The 18722-nt window shown below is 57.7% G+C and overlaps 3 protein-coding genes across 5 annotated transcripts; 2 read left to right on the forward strand and 1 right to left on the reverse strand.

Annotated features, from left to right (window-relative positions):
* The first annotated feature begins 3118 nt into the window (after positions 1–3118).
* On the forward strand, positions 3119–8676 carry LOC309444997 (bromodomain-containing protein 8-like). The gene is made up of 6 exons (XM_082063406.1): positions 3119–4040; positions 4411–4614; positions 5940–6085; positions 6814–6900; positions 7265–7333; positions 8252–8676. Exons 1-6 carry the CDS (start codon positions 3756–3758, stop codon positions 8484–8486), a joined length of 1026 nt encoding a protein of 341 aa, XP_081919532.1. The 5' UTR covers positions 3119–3755; the 3' UTR covers positions 8487–8676.
* Positions 8677–9184: 508 nt separating this feature from the next.
* On the forward strand, positions 9185–10519 carry NHP2 (NHP2 ribonucleoprotein). The gene is made up of 4 exons (XM_082063421.1): positions 9185–9369; positions 9443–9512; positions 9588–9693; positions 10268–10519. The coding sequence occupies exons 1-4, from the start codon at positions 9222–9224 to the stop codon at positions 10391–10393; spliced, it is 450 nt and encodes a 149-aa protein (XP_081919547.1). The 5' UTR covers positions 9185–9221; the 3' UTR covers positions 10394–10519.
* Positions 10520–10744: 225 nt separating this feature from the next.
* Positions 10745–16084, reverse strand: N4BP3 (NEDD4 binding protein 3). 3 transcript variants are annotated; one of them, XM_082063452.1, is made up of 5 exons: positions 15989–16084; positions 13743–14186; positions 12975–13529; positions 12499–12756; positions 10745–12277 (listed from the first exon to the last, which is right to left on the reverse strand). In XM_082063452.1, exons 2-5 carry the CDS (start codon positions 14154–14156, stop codon positions 11705–11707), a joined length of 1800 nt encoding a protein of 599 aa, XP_081919578.1. In that variant the 5' UTR covers positions 14157–14186; positions 15989–16084; the 3' UTR covers positions 10745–11704. The 3 variants fall into 3 exon arrangements, with proteins under 3 accessions (XP_081919578.1, XP_081919580.1, XP_081919579.1); XM_082063454.1 differs by having other exon boundaries at positions 13743–14149; positions 15989–16060; XM_082063453.1 differs by having other exon boundaries at positions 13743–14189; positions 15989–16044.
* Between the last annotated feature and the right edge of the window lie 2638 nt (positions 16085–18722).

The following is an 18722-nucleotide window of genomic DNA, read 5'->3' on the forward strand; positions in this document are numbered from 1 at the left end:
TCTGTAAAGGGTACGCTAGTCAGAGTGAAAATCTGTGATTCCAGCAGCTGTAAGCATCCCAGTACCTGGTATCACATCGAGCTTGTGAACTGTTTCTACTGGAAATTACACTTTTCCTCAGCAACATGGATGCTTAACTGAGGTTTAAGTTCTCTGTGACAATTTTCAAGTCACCTTATTTTCTGCTCATATGACCTGTGAGATAAAACTTGTGTATTTTCTGCCCCTGTGACCTTCTGGGGGTGGGGGGGAGTATATATATGTGTATATAGATAGATAGATAGATATATATCCTTCCTGTTGCTTGCAGCAGCTGGGAGTGGTTTACACTTTGAGCAGCATGTACAGGGTGCAGCTTTCTGACACACAAGCTGCAGGAAACTGAGTCACTGCGATTTAAGACCAGAGGAATGTTACCTATTGAGAGCTCTTGAGTTTTCACAAGTTTTTGTTGGAGTTGGTCGCGCCTGCTGTGTTGAGTTCCGTGTAGAGCTGAGGCGTATTTCCACCAGGAGTCACTCTACTGGTGCTAGAAATGTAGAATCCTGTGGTTTGCTTACTGGTTAATTGTCCTTTACTCCTAAAACTGGGAACAAATTTCTGATTTGAATGTTTATGTTTTCGGTTTCCAGAGATTACAGATTCTACATTCCATAGCACAAAAAGTTACGGGTTTATTTGGCTTTCATGTATTTTATGGAATAATTCAATTTTGGGTTAAACTTTTTAGTAGGGCCTGTAGCAATAGGACAGGGGGTAATGGTTCTAAACTAGAAGAGGGTGGATTTAGACTAGGTATAAAGAAGAAATTGTTGCCCCTGAGGGTGCTGAGAGCCTGGCCCAGGTTGCCCAGAGAGGCGGTGGATGAACCATCCCTGGAGACATCCCAGGCCAGGCTGGACGGGGCTCTGAGCAACCTGAGCTGGTGAAGATGTCCCTGCTCATGGCAGGGGGGGCACTGGGGGAGCTTCGAAGGTCCCTTCCAACACAAACCACTATATAATTCTAAGCTGGAAAGGACGACTGCACGTTCATCTCGTCCAACCTGCTGCTCAAGGTAGCTCAGGCTGCTCGGAGTCTTGTCAAGTTTTGAACCAAGGATGGAGATTCCCTAACACCTCTGGATAACTTCAGTGCTTACCCTCCCTCGTCGCTGTTGGCCGCTGAGAAGAATCTGGCTCCGTCTCCTCTGTAACACCTTTGTCCCGTCTTTGTGTTGAAAAACTTCACAGTTTTTCAACACACAAAAGTTACGGCACATGATAAAACCTTTATCGCGCCCACGAGTAACTTGCTTTCGTTGTGAAAAGCTTTGCTGTGTGTTCCTACCCTCAGTTGCTTCTCTTAACCAGGTAGTTTCCCCTCAAAGAGCCTTTTCTGTTGTCCCATGACATTTTAATAGCCTTTAGTGATTTGTAAGGTCTTTAAAAATCTAAGATGTGATTTGCTCTCCAGAGCCCCACTGCCTCTTTCCCAGTTCATCATCTCGTGCTCTGGCTAATTCTGTTTTTCCTAATACTTTGTTCTAATCTGTCTAGTGCAGAGCTCAGTCTCTGCCCTTTTACATACAAATCCAACAATCACATTGTTCTGCTTTTCTTGTGCTAATTGAAATGACAGGTCGCAGAGCATTGGTTTGCTCATGTTATATTTAAGCTTCTTTAGGACTCCCGAGTGAATCCCACCAGGCTCTAAGCTTTACGCCGTCCCTCAAATTGTTCTAAAACCTCCCCTGTTGACATTTTAATTAGAAACCGTCTCTCAGACCCATCCCAAGAGAAAGTCTGGTGTGATCTCCTCTGTGGCAACTGCTGATAATGATGATTAATTTGGTTTTTCCAACTGGCCTAATTTTCCGCCGAGATGTTTGGCACTGATCATGCGTCACCCCACTGATCATCTGGCAGCTCTCTGTTGTTTCTGATGAGGTTTGTTGTTGTTATTTGCTTTTATGTCTTTAGCAAATTGTTCTTTTTTTGTTCTTTTTATTTTTTCCTACTTTATTCTGGATTCAACGTTTCATTTACTAGAGCTCAGGCTTTTATCATTTTTCTTGTTTTGACATAGAAGTTCCTTTTAAAGGCTGTCTTTTTTATTTCTAACAGCTTTTTCTCATCTCAGTGAGGGTGGTACAGTGTCTGATCTCTGCAAAGCGAACTAAAAGTTTCCAATTTGATAATGATTCCTTGCTGGTGACTTATGTAGGCAACATAATTAAGAACTGTCAGGCAGTTTTTAATTAAAAGTTGAAGTCTATCATTTTGTCCCTTATTTTTTGCACAGAATTAGTGTGGAACTAAGCAGCCTGTAATTATTTCACTCATTCCGCTTGTCTTGCACTAACACTGCTGTTCTGCTCTCTGGCATCTTGAGTCTTCCATGATTTAGTAAAACTCAAGGCCACACATCGTTTTAATTGATGCTTTTGCCCAAGTTCCCTGGGCTTCCTGAGCTTTAAAATGCTTGGATTACCTTAGGCTAAAGCTTTTCTGTTCTTCAGCTGAGCTGAGGTGGCTGGTTCTGCATGTCCGGCCAGCTCTGCTGATGGTGCAGGAAGCACTTTAGGCGTGGGGTTCATCTGCAGATGAAATCACAGTTTGTCCAACTCCTCTAGCTGCAAGCTGAGAGCAGGTGATGTTATCTCTTACCTCATCAAATTTTATCTGCTTCTGCTGAAGTTCACTTTGAGAGAGGCTCCAGAAGGACAGCCTAGCTCGGCTTTTAAGTTCATAAAATAAACAAGCAAGTTCTCTCATCCCAAACCCAACGGATTCCTTATTTCTCCCTGTTATGCACCGTAAGCTGGATTTGTAGCTGCGCTGGCAGTCCTGAGAATGCAAAAGGAAATCAGTGAGAAATGTGCTTGTTCAAAATTCTGGAAAAATTAGGTTGCACATAATTAAATGAAAACTCAAAAGACACTGCTAATTAATGCATAGAATTCTCCATAGGTACAGCGTCCAGGCAGCTGAGTTCAGTGGCAAGATACAGGTTTTTCTAACAGCTTTTACTGTTGTTACTGTGACTCTGCAAGCAGTTCCCCAGACTTAGAGAAATCATACAGGACTCGTGGATTAGAAGACAGGCATGGACTAACAAAACAGAGATTAAATGAATGGTTTCTTCCTTCTTAAGAGAATGCAACCTTTTATTTTCTGAAATGTCTAGAACTATCCCATAAGTGTGTGACTGTGTGGTTGTAGTTCTGGATCAGGTACACAAGATATCACCATCCAGCTAAATCACATCCGTCACTTTCAAAACAAAGCGTCTGTAGGGTTTGTAGTAAGTTATTTCCAGTTTTAAAAGTTCTCAAGGGGCAGCAGAGGGAATTGCAGTGTGTCGTCCTTGCTGTCACTGGTTGTTCACACCTGTCAGCAGCTCACGAGGGGATGACTTGGTTTGAGCTTGCTGCTGGATGCCTTTGGCACCTTAAACCTGTAGCATCCAGCAAAGCCACACGCTCTGAACCAGCTCAGCATCCCCCGAGCACAGTAACCCATGGACTCATGGGCAGGGGACAGCGCAGCACAGCGGAAGCACCAGAAGACTTGAAATTCGGTTGCTCTGACGGCAGTTAGTGTTGCAGAGCTACAGCCCTGCCACGTGCTGCAAAGCGTGGACTCAGGCGTAGGCTGCTCGCTTCAGAGCCCTTCCCACGCTTTGGCTCTCCGAGGGTGTCAGGAAATGAGCTGGGCTTTGCGGTTCTGGATCAGGGCACAAAGAAATCGCTGTCTCTCTATGTTTGTTTGCAGATGGGCCGTGCCTGGGCCTGGTGGGAGTCTGAGACCGAGTCCACCAGCGAGTCAGAGAGGAACAGCGACTTCCAGTCTCACCTCAGCTGGGATTCAAGCCTGGATCTGGACGTGGGGAGCTGGAGGAATACTGAAGAAGTGGCCATGGGGAAGCTAGAGGAGAGCAGCCGAGAGGCAGACTGTGAGCTGGACTTCAGTGAGCCTCTCTGGGAGGATGATGGTGAAGACTACCAAAAGGCAGAGACACCACGTGAAGATGACAGTCTCCTCCAGTTCTTCTCAGAGGTAGAGCTGTTTGGATGACAGGAAAGTGGGTGGTGTAGTTCAGGTCCTCCTGAAACATGAGGGTTTTCAGGGCCTCCACCATCCCGTCTGGGGAAGGAGTGGGTGCCCTGTGTTCAGTTGCTCCCTGTTCCAAGCCAAGCCTTTCCTCTTATTTCAAGCTGACACCGCAACCAGGCAGCAGCTTTGCCAAAACACAGCTCACCCTGAAGCACAGCGATGTCAGTAAACTGACACTTTAATAATCAGAAGATTTTGTGAGGATTCCTAAAAATGGAAAGGCTTTCATGAGTGAAAGCAAAAATAGCATCTGTGCTGCTTATTTCTTCTTGCATTTGCCATCACAATTTGAAGCAATAAATCTCTGTTGCAGGTAACCCAGATGTTGGAACCTCTCCGCATTAGCAGCACAGAGTCAGTACAAACTCGGTGGGTTTATTGTGGCTCAGGGAAGCAGAATGATGGGGAAGATGTCAAGGGCCAGGAAAACACCACAGGGACAGCAGTCTCAGGAGCAGAGGAAAGTCCACTATGTGTCCTGGCAGAAGATGAGAAAGAACACTTCCCAGGAAGAGAGGTAGGGGAGAGCTGGTCCTAAGAGAGCCTCTGTCCTGGATGAGACACAAGAGACAGTGACAGAAATAATCTCTAGAAGAGATGGGGAAGTCCCAGGTTCTGAGTGGGGAGATGGGGGACACAGAGGAGAAGACAGCAAGGGGGGAAATGCAAAAGCAATGTATGAGGGGAAGGATGGGGTTTTTATGTATGGAAATGTATTTTCATGAACAGGAAGCTTGTTACAGATCAAACCCTCAGATGTGAGTTGGAGGCATTGCTCTTTGGCGGTGTAAAGGTGACTCATGAGAGCTGGCAGTCTGCTCTCAGGTTGGAGGCAAGACTGGAATACTTGCCTTGTTCTAATTGCTGTGTTATGCAGCAGACAGCTTGGCTGGTTTCAGGCCCACGTGGCTGTGACAGCAATAACCATCTGCCCCTGGAGACCGTCATGTCTTGAAGCCAGCACTGTCTAGCCTGGGTTTGCACCAGTCCTGTGACTGGGGAGACTGGGATCTCTCACCAGCCTGCCAGGTGTTGCTGGGACAGGTGACATTGCGGGGGAGGAACGGTGCCATTTTCTCAGTCCCACACTCATATTTGTTCCCTTGCAAACATAGACAGTGGAGGTAGAAATTACGTTCAGGGTTCTCATATTTCACCTGTTCAGCCAGAATGGTGTTATTCCCAGCAGTTCCCTCACAGTTCTCCCAGTGATCACAGCCAAACGCAGCACAGCGTCCCCTTTCTTCCTGAGGAGTCTGCTCCACGCTTCAGATCAGTTGAGGAATTCTCAGCTGCCCCTGCACATAATCCCACTTCTAGACTCCAAAGAGCCCCGTTCCCCGCACTCTCTGCCTTTTATTGGCAAATCACTACACCAACGGCACCGCTCTCCTTCCTGGCTGAGTCTATTCTCTGTCATATTCATGTAGGAGGTTGTGAGGAAACAACCTTGTTGCACTCTAGAGGATCCTCTTATCTGTTTTGAGCTTTAACAAGCCTGAGGCAGTCTTACCTCAGCTCCCCGTTGCCCTCTCACATCCATGACTCTTCCCAGAAAAGCAGACAGACACAACACCAGGCACCAGGCAGCTCCGCGGTGTTTGTATTAGCCAGAGGCAGCTCTGATCGAGGAGATCAGACCCAGCTTTTACTGGAGCGCTGGACGGCACAGTGAAGGTCTGAACAGGGTCAAACATCATCCTCCAGAATAACAGAGTAAGCTAGTTCCCAGCTGAGACTGCACACAGGGAGGGAATGCGCTGCAAGCTGCCTTGTAGATCAATAATTCAGGTGATAAGCTGCCATTTTAGCCATATCTCCCTTTCCCTCTGTGCTCTTCAGGACAAAACTCAAGAGATGCCTGGAGAACAAGCTTTAGGTGAGGCGCAACCACCAGAGACGAGCAGTCAGGCCCAGGATCGGGATGATAGCGGCAGCACCTCTGCAACCCCCGTACGGGACTCCATGAGCCCTGTCAACACGCAGCTGTAAGTAGTTCGGTCTGCTCTCGTGCAGATGCAGCAGAACACAGTTGTTTTCTGTCTTACGTGAGAACAAGTGTGTGGCACTGGTCACTTCCAGGAAAGTGAGAGGAGAACAGGAGGGCAGGAGGTAACTTGTGCTGTCTCTGTGGGTCTGCCAGCATTTTTGGGCATTGAACCTAAGCTGAAGTGAGAAGAGCAGAGATTAAAGAAGAGATTAAATAGAAAATGCATGTTTTCTCAAGGCAGCTGGGCCTTGTGTAAGCTGAGCATCACACTTTGTCAGGCAGCGTGCAGTCCAGCTCCCAAGAGAGGCGTCACCAACCCCCTTTAGGCAGGTGCAGGTGTCAGTCCCATGCTGGCTCTGCCATGTGTGTGATCACCTGGGCTGCCTTTCAAAGGAAAACGGTGGTTTATTGGGATGGAAAACTGAATAAAAACCACCTCGGTAAAGTTTGAACTTCAGAGTAGCATGAGCTTTTCTGTGCAATTTGATCCTGCCTTTTAGAGCTGCTCAGCTCAGATCTTGTTTCTACCTGCATCTTCCCGCATTCTGGACATCCAGTTGCACATTCAGATGCAGAACGCTCCTACCATCTCACTCTGAGAGGCTTTGCGCAGCTACAGCAAAGGGTCTCTGAGCTTCATCCACCTGGATGTGGTGGGTGCTTGCAGAATTGCCACCTCCTACATTGTCTCAAGTGTGATGATCTGGCGATGTGTTCCCTCCACAGGGTGCAGCTGAGCTGGGAAAACCCCCTGCAGGGTTTGCTCTTCAAAAGGACTCTGTTGTCCATCTGGAAGATGATAGCCAGCCACAGGTAGGTAGGGGCAAAGGGTAGGATTGATGTGGCTCCTGAGCACATCACCCTGACCTCAAATTCCTGTGTCACCAGCCCTTGTCCCCCCCTCCACAACAGCCATCGCAAGCTGACTTGTCTCTCCCTGGCTTTGCTTCTGGCTGCCCTTGCAGCAGGAACAGCCGGGTGCTGCAAAGCTGGAGAGAACACTGCAGATTTATTTCTTCTGCTTCATATGGCAAGAGCCCGAATGTTGCTCCCTACACAGCTGGCACAGCTGGCTGTGGCCATCAGGGCAAGTAGGGAGAAGCAAGCACTGGCGTGTTGGGATGTTGTCTGAGGTGGAGAGGCAGACAGCGGTTATTCTTCGTGCTTGTCCCTGTAGATACAGCGGCCCGTTCCTGAAGGCAGTGTCAGAGAAACAAGCCCCTGGATACAGGGATGTGGTGAAGAGGTGAGTTTGGGGAGGGTGCACTCACTACTTGATTCCTCTCTGTTTTTTTCCATCTCCTCTGGTTTCCAAAGGGTGAGTGGGATGGTTTCCTTCCTCCTTTTCCAGAGTCTGGCTGTTGCCAGCATCTCCCACTGATTTTTTTCTATTAAAACTCCCTTCCAGGTGGTTAGAACCTGGAAGCTTTGCCGTCATTGCATGGCTGACATGCTCCAGGCAGGATCCATGCAGCTGTGAGCAGGGCATTCAGCTTCTGCAGATCAACCATCTCCTCTCCCCACGGTGCCTCGGTCGATACCCTCTCCTCATCCACTGCTTGTTCCCCAGATGTTTTACTCTCAGTGGAGAAGTGGGTCATAAGAATATTTCCCAGAGAGATTAAGGGTATTTTTCAGAGCTGACTCATATTCTATTCTAGTCACAGTTGTCCTGTCTGCAGCCATTCATTTTCTCATTCTGTCAAAATAAGGGAAGTAATATTTATTCTCCATCATGTTCCTCTTCTCAGCACTGCTATTTTTGCTAGTGGCACCATTTGATTTTAAGGGGTTATAATAGATACCTATTTTAGTAACTTTTCTTTCTCCACTAAGACCTGGCCTGACTTCACGAAGACTAATTACTGGAATCGCTCTGCTTGCCTTCTCTGGAGCTCAACATCAATTTTCTTTTTTAGAGGTGACTGCTAATGACCTCCCAAGTTGATTGGATAGCAGGTGTCGCATTGGCTAAACTTACTTTTGTCTGACTTAGAAGAAAAACATTTCTTGCTCCCCCTTTTTGTCCTGAGCAATAAAATTGATTGAAAATAGCTGTGCTTTCAGGGCCAGGCTGAAACGAGAACAAGCACATTCATGCAGAGCCTGAAGAATACCTGGCTGTGGGTTGCAATTTAATTCTCCTTCTTTCTATCTTTTGTAGACCCATGGATTTAGCTAGCATAAAGAGAAGATTGTCAAAGGGACACATTCAGTCCATGATCCAGTTCCAGCGCGACCTCATGCTCATGTTCCAGAATGCAATGATGTACAACAGCTCCGACCACCACGTGTACCGCATGGCCGTGGAGATGCAGCGGGAGGTCCTGCAGCAGCTGCAGATGTTGGCTGAAGCCCTCCTGTGCCCAAGGGACCCGCTGGGGTGGGGGAGAAGGTAACAAGCCACGTCTGAGCCCTGTTTGCGTTGGCGCAGCGTTGTCTCCCTAGTTCAGGAGGTCTGCTGGGGCTTGGATGTGCTGCCGCTGCCCCGTGGCCTGCAGCAGACCTGGTTACCCCCAGTGCACCTGCCAGGGCGGCGGGATGAGGGGCAAAGTGGTTTCTAGGAGGAGCACCAGGAGGGAAACCCCCTTTCTCATGGGGAAAAGCAGCAGTGTAGCCCCGCAGTGAGAAAAGATTCCCTGGGACACACACAAAAAAAGGGAGAAACTCATGGTTGTGAGCAGCTGGCATGAGTCAGGCCTGAAGGTGCCGTCTGTCCGCGGGGGCTGTGGGAATGCTGTGTTGTCCAAAGCCGTCGGTACGTTCGCGCTGTTGCTGTGTTGGGGTTTGCACTGAGTTGAGCGTTATCCGCCTCAGGCCGTGAGGGGGCCCGGCCTCCCCCAGCGGCTGGGGCAGCGCTGCCAGCACTCAGTAAAGACCCGTGTTGAAATCCTGTCCCCGCGTGTTTGACACCGCGACCCGCGGCCGGTGAGGAGAAGCGGGAGAGGTGCGGGGGCCGCGGGGCGCGGGAGGGACCTGGAGCCCGCGGGGGCGGGAGGACGCCGCTTGCCATTGGCTGGCGCGGTGGGCGGGCAGCGCCTGGCGGGGTTGCCGATTGGCTGGTGGGCCTGAGTGACACCTCCCGGGCAGCGCGTGCCCCGGAAGCGGAAGCGGCGGCGCGGGGCGGCGGGGCCATGGCGCGGGAGAAGCAGGCGGAGGCGGCCGACGCGGAGGGAACCCCCGAGCGATCGTACCGGGAGCAGCTCGACTTCCTGAACCCCATCGCCCAGCCGCTCGCCTCCCGCAAGCTGACGCGCAAGCTCTACAAGTGCATCAGGAAAGGTTTGGCAGGTACCGGGGCATGGCGGGGCCCGGCCGCGGCGGCGCAGCCCCTCACGGTGTGTTTGTCTTGCAGCGGCCAAGCACAAGCAGATCCGCCGCGGTGTGAAGGAGGTGCAGAAGTTCATCAACAAGGGCGAGAAGGGGTAAGCGCTGCCGTGGCCCCGCTGCCCCGCCGTGGCCCGGCTCGGCCCGGCCGCTGACACGGGCTTTCCCCGCAGGATCACGGTGCTGGCCGGCGACACGCTGCCCATCGACGTGTACTGCCACATCCCCATCATGTGCGAGGACAGGAGCCTCCCCTACGCATACGTCCCTTCCAAATCGGTGAGGGGCTGGGGCTGCGGGAGGATCCAGCTGCAGCGGGAGGGAGCCCGGTGGGCAGCCCCGGAAAAACACAAACCTGGTGCCTGGGTAGAGCAGCCGGTGCCTGGCTGGGGCCGGGGCACAACAGGGACACCAGTCACGGTGCAGACATAAGAGTGTTTCACTGTGGCACCACAGCGTCTTTTCCCCCGGTTGAGTCCCTGCAGCATTTGGGGATGGGAGGTTTCTGGGATGGAGCCAGAGTGAATTTTCCCGCCTTAGATCTGAGCTGGGGCTTGGCTGCTTGCGGAAACGAGACACCGGCCAAGGTGTGGTGTTGGTTGTTGGTAGACTGGAAGCTGGGGGGGGGGGTCTGTGTCTTTCGGCTCCCTGTTCTAGGGCAGGAGTACAGGTGCCGGTGCAGGGTGTAGGAGGCAAGCTGGGAAAAGGGGTCTTAAACCCAGCGCGAGTCTGGAGGGCTGAGGGACCGGCGGAGACATCCTCGCTGTGTTGGAGCTGGGCACGGAGCGTGTTGGCCAGTCAGGACTCCCCCTGCGCCCCCAGCCTCCCTCATGGCCTCCCCCTGTTGCCGCAGGACCTGGGAGCTGCAGCCGGCTCGAAGCGCCCGACCTGTGTGATCATGATCAAGCCCCACGAGGAGTATCAGGAGAGCTACGATGAGTGTCTGGAGGAGGTGGCGGCCCTGCCTCTGCCGCTGTGAACGGACTGCGGGGTGGGGTGGGGATGTGCCCCCCGTTTGTGGGGATCCCGGGGGTGGGCGGGGATGCGCCCCCGCTGTCTGTGGGGGCGCTGAGCGCTGTGAATAAAGGTGTTTGCGGTGTTTGTAGGACGTGGTACCGGCGAGTGGCGGGGACCGCATCGCAACCGGGTGGGCGCGTGTGCGGGGGCCGCCGCGCCGGCAGGGGGCGCTCGCGCAGCGGCCCTCCCCGGGGGCGGGGAGGAGCAAACCATTCCGCGGCTGAAGGGGGAGCGGTTTGGCCGGGTTAAACCATTTGGGGGGCGTGAGGCCTGTCCCTCGGCACCGCCCCGGGCTCTCCAGCCGCCCCCGCGGGCCCAGCCGGTCGGACCGGGCCCGGCCGCGCCGTGACTCAGCTGCTGCGATGTCCCGACGGGTTTTTCCGCCAGCCCCGGGCCGCCTCCCCCCACTTGGCGCGGCTGGAATCCCCGGGCCCCGCGCCGCGCCGGAGGAAGCAGAGGCCGAAGAATGAAACCCGGGTTTATTGCAGGGAAGGCCGAGCGGAGCGGGGCCGGGCGCGGGGTCCCGCAGCGCTGCTCGCCCTGGCCTCCCGCAGCACCGCCCGGCTCAGCCCCGTCACCCCGCGAGGGGACCCGTGGGGACACCCCAGCCCAGTCCTCGTTCCCCTCCCCAAAGGCCTCCAGCGTGGCAGAGCACCTGGGTCCCACCCCTCCTTGCACAAGTCACCCCTCTCAGCTGCGGGGTCCCTCAGGGAAGCTGCATTAACCGCCCTCCGTTACAGAGCAGCCACGATGCTGCTGACATGGAAAACCAGAACAGAGGCATTGGGGCAGCCGTCCCCCTCCCAGCAGCACCAGCACCTGCCTGCCTTTCCTCCTGTGCTCCAGCGGTGCAGGCACAGGGCGCTGCCACACCGCCAGCTCCAGGAACCGTGCGGGCAGGGCGGCCACCGCGACCAGCGGGGTTGGGGATGAAGCTTGAGCCTCCCCTTAGCAAGACACAAAGTTACTGGGTTGTAGGGAGTGGAGCAGCAGAACAGGAGGGACAGGGAATGTCTCACAGGGCAAACGCTCCTGCAGTCAGAGCACGGGGCACATGCAAGACCCCCCCACCCTGGCACAGGTGGCCCCTCCATCTCCAGAGACTCCCCCTAGAAGGGCCTGAAGTGCTGCAAGAAGGAAAAGCTCCCTTGTCGCAATCAGTCCTTCGCCCCAGGGCAGCGCTGAGCGGCCGGTCCTTGTGCAGACCCTGAGATCGTCCCATTGCAGCAGCAAGAGACCTTCCCCCTTCACAGTCCCGCAGGCATCCTGCCACTCAGATCTTCGAGGACTCCACCCGTTCAATCCACGGCGTGTCAGCCCCGACGTCCCTGGGCTCCGACCGCAGCTGCCGCAGCTCCCGCTCCAGCGCCTGGCTCCGGTGGTACATCTCCATGTAGCTGGCCTGGAGCTCCCGCTGGTACCGCAGCACCTTCTCCTTCTCCTCCTGCCAGGTTTTCCTCTCCAGCTCAAAGTTCACAGCCTGCAGCTGGCCCTGGCGCCGCTCCCGCAGCAGCTCTGCCCACAGCCACTCCACCTGCCGCTCCAGGGGTTCCGCCGTGTCGCTGTGAAGGCCCCGGCACTTGGAATCATCAGTTTCGCAGCCAGGGAAGTCCTGGCACACCGGCATGGGGTCATCGCCCAGCGGCAGCGAGGCACCGGGCTCTGGGGGTCTCTGGAGGGAGTCTGCCAGTTGTGCCAGCTGGGAGTCCCTGGCCTGGACCTCCGCCTTGGCCTCCCGTAGCTGCGTCTTCAGGCTGAAGATCTCCCCCAGCTTCTGAGCCATCTCCTCCTGGGTGTCCCGGAGCTGCTGCTTCAGCAAAGAGATCTCCGCTGCCTTCTGGCACACCTGCGGTACACGGACAAGGGGTGACGGTTAGAGGAGCAGCACCCCAGGGGTGGCATCACCCCAGGTTGTCACCACAGCATCCCTGAGAGACCATGAGCATCACGTCTGGCTCACCCCCTCTGTCCTGTGGCCACAAGTGACACTAGAGCAGGGAACCACTGCCCCCATCCTGGCTCCACAGCCAGGAGGGTGGCAACAGAGAGAGAAGGACGGGGACTCACCTCCCACTTGGTCTCTTCCAGCTTGGGGCTGACGCGCTCGCCCTGGGACTGCCGGAGCTTGGCCTCCTCGCACTGGCACTGCTGCATGCTCAGCTCCTCCTGCAGCCGCTTCTTCTCCTGCTGCGCCTTGTAGAGCTGCAGCTGCAGCGCCCGCTGCCCACGCTGCGCCTGCTGCGTCACCTGCTGCAGCCTGGCCATGTACATCTGCTTCAGATCCTCCAGCTCATCCAGCCACAGCCGCTGCTTGTCCTCAAACACCTGCCAGCACAGGCAGACGCTGGTGAGGGTCCACAGCCTGCACCTGGGCAGGGCAGCCCCAGGGAGGGATCCCAGAAGGTCCTGTGATGTTGGGTCCTCCCATGCTTAGACATTCCCAGCCCATCACCCACCATGGCAGGACACGGGCTCCTTCACAGCTCCCTCCCCACAGGCACCATGGCCCCACACCCCAGCACAGCCCCATCTCCACGGCTCACCTGTGTGAAAGGGTCTTCGGTCTCGCTAAGGCTCCTCTTGAGCTGCCGCAGCTCTCCTCCTGTCTCATGCAGCCGGTCCTCCAGCTGCTTCACCGCGTCCTCCAGCGAGTAGGTGAACTCGTAGGGTGGCGGGGGCTCCCCGGGGCTCTGCAGCCGGCTCAGCGTGGCCATGCTTTTGCAGGACAGGGGTGCCTTCTCGGGGGCCAGGGGGTCCCTGGGGCTTCGAGACACCCTGTCCAAGGAGCCCCCAATATGGTTGATGTGGCCCATGGAGGCGCTGAACTGGCTCTGGGCAGGCTTGAGGCGGGAGCCGTAGGAAGGGAAGCTCTGGATGGAGTTGTGGCTGGAGTCAGAGGCCTCATCCAGACTGATGGCATGGAGCAGGTGAGTGCGGACTGGGCCCTGCTGGGAGGCCGCAGTGCTGCTCTGCGACAGCAGCGTGTGCAGGCTCCCGTTGCTCTTGGACAGCTTCTGCCCCTTGGACGAGGACAAGCCCTGCATGGAGACCAGCCCCTTCCCGGCTACTGCCTTGAAGGCTGAGGGCCTGATACGGCACTGAAAAACAAGAGCGGGGTCAGGATGAGCCCAGCAGCCCCCACCAGCACACACAGGGCCCCCAAGCCAGGGAGAAACCACTCACTCCCAGCCCCATATCCTCAGACATCCCCAAGTCCCCATATCCCACCCTGGGTATGGACCATTCTCCTCCAGCCCCATCCCCTCTCGGATGTATTTCAGGGCCCAGCATGGCACCCACAGCCGCCTCACCTTGTCGAAGCGGCCCCTCTCAGGAAGGGAGCTCTTGGAGAAGTCGGCCCCATGGTGATGCTCGCGGGAGCAGCGCTCAGGGGACCGGTTCTCGCGGTCGCTCTCGTAGTCCCGCTTGTAGCAGGCGCCCGATGTCTGGTGCTTCCGCTCCAACCGCGTCTCCTTCTTGGCCCCGTGCAGGTAGCTGAAGAGCTCCCGCTGGCTCGGCCCCTTCCGCAGCAAGCCATCGGGCTGCCGAAGCCCCCGCGAGCCCCCCAGCGGGGCCCGCAGCTCCAGGGGGGACAGATCCTGCTTCTCCACCAGGCTGCCCACGCTGCCCATGCTGCCAACAACACCGACGGGCTCCGAGGAGAGGTAGGTGCCAAGGACGCGGGTGTCAGGCTCACAGGTCACAGGACCCTGTGCTGCTGCCATGGAGAATTAGAGAAAAGCCCGGTACCAGCACTGCTGGAGGAGAGACAAAGTCAGCAATGCCAGGCAGCTGGAACTTTGAGCCCCCTGGCACCCCCTTTCCCAGCTGGCCCCAGGGACCAACATGGGCTTCTGGTGCTGGGAGGGACCTGCCAGGTCCCCGGGGGACCTGGGAGCCAAGCGAGCAGGGCACCGGGCACAGCGCAGCACCGGGCACAGCGCAGCACCGGGCGAGCCACAGCGGGGCGGGGGCTCCCCGCTACCGCCCCCCCCACGGCAGAGCGCCTCCCTCCCACACCCAACCCCACCTCCCGCCCGGGGCCGGGGCCGACACCAAAACAGGCACCTGCCGCCCAGCCAGGCGGGCGAGTTCAGGAGCCGGCAGCACCTGCCTGGGCCGGGTGCCAGCCCGGCCCGGTGGCACCGAGCCACCCCGCCAGGACCCCACCGTCCGGACACACTCCAGAGCCTGCCCCAAAATTATGCTGGGGATGCACAGTCCTGGGTCATTGGCTCAGCCTCCCTCGGGTTCGCAGGGGATGAGCATCTCTCCTGCCCCACAGGGACTCTTTCTGCCCAGCACGGGCTCCTGCCCCATGCAGGGCAAGTTCCCAAACCCTCCCCATGGCCCTGCTGCATCTGCAGGTGCTCCCAGCCCAACACTGGGCAGGGATGAGGCGGCCACAGCTCAGCTGCTACGTGCGTGGGAAAGACCCCGTGGCCAGAGATCGTGGGAAGGGGCAGGATGCAGACAGGACAATGCAGCTTCCTGCGCAGGTGGCCGGGGAGGAAGGACGGGAAAATGCCTTCAGGCTCAGCTCTGGCTCCCCAGGGGGGAAATGATGGTGCTCACAGCCCTCTGCGGGCAGCCCTGGCAGAGGGGACGTGGCAGGGGCCAGGCAGACCCCCCGCCGCGGCTCCCAGCCCTGCCGAGGGCTCCTGCGCCGGGTTACACCCAGGAAGCTGTCCTGGTTCTCAGCACCACGCACCAGGTAAACAAACACCCCGCTTTTAATTGCTGCCACGCACAAACCTGTCTGACAGCTCCCGGCCTGCGCTGTCACCTCCCTCCGCGAGCCCAGCACCTGCTCCAGGTATCGGCACCACACGAAGGGCAGCAGGGATGGATCCTTTGGGAGGGTCTGGGCTGCCTGTGGTGCTACCGGTTGTGCGCTGGGATGAGGGACATGGATGTCCCCGTGGGGGGAAGCTCACCGCATCCAGCCCCCGGCACTGGGGCATCCGCGGGAGCAGCTCGGCCGAGCCCTGCAGTGGCTCCTCCCGGCACAGGCGGCCGAGGAAGTAGGTCAGGTTGTGGGAGGTTTGGGAAGCGCCGGGGGAACCCGAAGGTGTCCTGCCTGCGGCGGGAAGGGTGTCACCCCCCAGGCGGCAAAACACCGGTCTGGCCAGCCTGGCTCCTTCCCGCCCGGCTCCTTCCCGGAGCGGCGGATGAGCTCCGGTCCCAGCCCCAGCCGTGCCCCCGCCGAGCCCTGCCCGGGTTCCCACCCGCTCCGGACGAGAACCCGCGGGGCTGCGGGGAACCCGCACCCTCCTCCCCGCAGCCCCCCCTGCGCGCCCCCGCCGATCCCGGCCGGAATTTCCGGCACGGAGGAGGCGGAGGGGAAGGTCGGTCCCCGGGGCCGGCCCGGCTGAGCGCGCCGCAGCCCGGGACAAAGCGCCGCGCGGCGGAGAGCACCGGGGGAGGGGGGGGGGCACCGGCAGACGCCCCGCGGGGGCGCATCGGGGTTCCCCGGGAGGCGCAGCGAGGCGAACCGGGACGCGAACCGGAGCGCACCGCGGGGGGGCTCCCGGGAGCGCCCCGGGCCCGCACTCACCATGCCGGCGGCGCTGCGGTCCCGCTCGGCTCCTCTCCCCGCGCCTTCCCTCGCCGTGTTTGAACGCGCCCCTCGGCCGGGGCCGCGCGGGCAACGGGCGGAGCCGGCACCGGCAAATCGCGGCGCGGGGGCGGGCGGCGGAGGGGCGGGAGGAGGAGGAGGAGGGGGCAGGCCCGGCCGTGCCCACCGGCGGGCGGGGCGGTGGCCGGGGCGGTGCCCGGGGCGGGCCGGCCGCCCCTTGCGCAACCCGCGGCGCGGGGAGACCCCGCGACCCCCTCGGCTGCAGCCCCGGGACTGGCAGCGGCTCCAGGCGCCCCTCACCGTGGCGGGGGCCGGTAGGAGGAGGCCGTACCGCTCACGCCGGGCACGGCCTCGGCCGCCGCGGGAGAAGCGTTTTTCTCAGCCTCGTTTACCGCACCAAGCCCCCGCGGAGGGCAGAGGGGTCTCGGCTCCGTGGGACGCTCTTTGCAGCCTCCTCTTGCAGGACGGTCCCGTCTCTCCCCACCCCAGCGCCCACGGGTGCGCAGGAGCTGCCGCAGGTGCCTGGGCAGTGCCGCTTGCCCCACGGGCTGCAGCGTGCATGGGGGGCAAGGAATAGCCCTGCGGGGCTGCCACCCGACCCAGCCCCCTGGCCTGGAGCTGGTGAGACACGACACATTTCATCCCTCTGAATCAGCCCTGCCATGTCCTGGCTGGGAGCCGGTTTTGTCACTCACCAACCCTACAGGGTGCTCGACTTGGGGATGCTGGCATAGGCGGTGGGGGGGGGAAACCTGGTCACCCAGTGTCCCAGCCGCCTCAGGGACTGAGACACCTGTAGCAGCCTTGCTCCGTCCCCACGGCAGCCCATGCACAGCACCCATCACTCCGTGGGGAACAATCACACCCGCACTGTCCCCAGCCTGGCTTTGGGGACACACGCATCCTGTGTGCTCGCACACTGGGGCCCTGCTCGCTGCCAGCTCCCCCCGCCGCACACCAGAGTCCTCAAGCTGTGCTGCCAGTGCTCACCCACACACACACACTGTCCCCAGTCCCTGTTCACCAGGCTCACATGTGAACATTCTCCTCGGTGCAGCGCCAAGGCACCCAACCGCTCCCTCCATCCCGGCCTCCCTGCTCCCCACAGCTCCTTTCCACCGCCCAGCTACACGCTGGAGCAGCAGCGCACGCAGCCTCTGAATAGGGGGACACTTCACAACGCTGATATTTCCCATCCTAGCAGTACTGCAAATGCATCTGCAATGCCCCATCCTGCTGCTAGAAGGACAGACACACGCCCATGGTTACAGGCAGGAACGACATCCCACCACAGCCTTGGTCCGGGCAGGTCACAACGATGCCGGGCTGACTGCAACGGGTGCTGGTCACAGCCGCACCCCTCCTTCCCGTCTGCCCCGTTTCCTGCCACCACGGCCTCACCGCTCCCCAGGCACATCTCCATGGGATGGCAGCTCCCCTGGGATCTGCCACCCGCCAGGGATGTTCCCTGGGCAGAGATGCTGCAGCCCCCCAGAGGCTTTTCCCAAGCCCTCAACCTCTCTGCTCCCCTCAGCCCCCTGATCCCCCTGACACTACAGCAACTTCATGTGGCTGCCAGCAAACTGCTCCCAGCACTACCCGGTTCAAAACAACTCAGCAATAAAAAAGAGCCGATTGCCATGCCTGCAGCAGCCCCCACATGGCCTTGCTGACAGCAATTTGGGCGCCAGAGAACATGTCACAGAGGGGCAGGGCTGGGTCTCCACAGGCTCTCTCTGCCTCCAAGCATCCTGACCCCCTCCTCAGGGTTGCGAAGAGCACAGGAACACCAGGAGGGCTCCGGCTCGGCTCCACAGGGCTCCCGGGACAGCAGGCAGGGTGTTCTCCATCTGCAGAAAGGTGATGGGGAAAAACCTCATTCCCTCCCGCTGGGCCATTGCTAATAACGAAGTGCGTGGGGGGAAACGGAGCTGAGCGACCTCCGAGTCACATTCAGGGCTATAAAAGGAAAGCCAGGTCTCCAGCACGGCGCCTCTTCCACAAAAGCAACTGGAGGATGAGGGGGCTGCAAGCGGAGCTGAGAAATAGCTGCCAGGCAGCGGGAGAGGAGCCTTCAGCACTGAGCAAAGTGCGAGGTGCACATATGCTCTCTGTTTCTGCACATCTACATCTTTGTGAAACCTGCTCGAAACTGTGCCATCTATTTTGAACGGCTCAGAGAAATACTTTGATCTGCCTCCACCATGCCTGGCCGCGGTTCAGGCACCAGTAAGCAGCTGGTGGCCAGGTGGCCGATCCCAAAACCTGCACGATGGAGAGACAAGAGCGGGGCTGCTGGGCCAACATCTTCCAGCTGACCACAGTGAGGGACATGACGGGTCCCAGGAACAGCTCCGGAGCAGCGCACCGTGTGTCCGAGCCTGCCTGCACTCTTTATGCCAGACACCAGTGCTGCTGTGAGGCTGGAGAGGCCATTGGGAGCTCTTGGGCAGCAGGTCCCCACATCACCCTGTAAGGAGCTATTAAAGGAAGAATGTTGTTTTCGCAACCATAAATCTGAAACCTGACCCAGCGCATCAAGACCAAGACACCCACTATCAGACCTTAAATGTAAAACAAAGCCTCTTTGCGCTAATCACGGAAATGTACTAATGCAAACCGGTTTCTGTGGTTAAAGGTTAAGTCAGAGGGGAAGGTAGTAGCCAGAGAGCCAAGAAACCATACATTAAATGGAAATAAATAAATAGGGAGA

The sequence above is a fragment of the Streptopelia decaocto genome, assembly GCF_964273445.1.
Source record: "Streptopelia decaocto genome assembly, chromosome: 12".
Lineage (NCBI taxonomy): Eukaryota > Metazoa > Chordata > Aves > Columbiformes > Columbidae > Streptopelia > Streptopelia decaocto.

Excerpts from the sequence above, each read along its gene's own strand:
- LOC309444997 (XM_082063406.1), top strand. The coding sequence starts at position 3,756 with ATGGGCCGTGCCTGGGCCTGGTGGGAGTCTGAGACCGAGTCCACCAGC. Across the intron at positions 4,615-5,939 it reads AACACTTCCCAGGAAGAGAG|GACAAAACTCAAGAGATGCC; the intron begins GTAGGGGAGAGC and ends TGTGCTCTTCAG. Across the intron at positions 7,334-8,251 it reads TACAGGGATGTGGTGAAGAG|ACCCATGGATTTAGCTAGCA; the intron begins GTGAGTTTGGGG and ends TATCTTTTGTAG.
- NHP2 (XM_082063421.1), top strand. The coding sequence starts at position 9,222 with ATGGCGCGGGAGAAGCAGGCGGAGGCGGCCGACGCGGAGGGAACCCCC. Across the intron at positions 9,370-9,442 it reads CTACAAGTGCATCAGGAAAG|CGGCCAAGCACAAGCAGATC; the intron begins GTTTGGCAGGTA and ends TTTGTCTTGCAG. Across the intron at positions 9,513-9,587 it reads ATCAACAAGGGCGAGAAGGG|GATCACGGTGCTGGCCGGCG; the intron begins GTAAGCGCTGCC and ends CTTTCCCCGCAG.
- N4BP3 (XM_082063452.1), bottom strand. The coding sequence starts at position 14,156 with ATGGCAGCAGCACAGGGTCCTGTGACCTGTGAGCCTGACACCCGCGTC. Across the intron at positions 12,757-12,974 it reads CCGAAGACCCTTTCACACAG|GTGTTTGAGGACAAGCAGCG; the intron begins GTGAGCCGTGGA and ends CTGTGCTGGCAG. Across the intron at positions 12,278-12,498 it reads TGGAAGAGACCAAGTGGGAG|GTGTGCCAGAAGGCAGCGGA; the intron begins GTGAGTCCCCGT and ends CGTGTACCGCAG.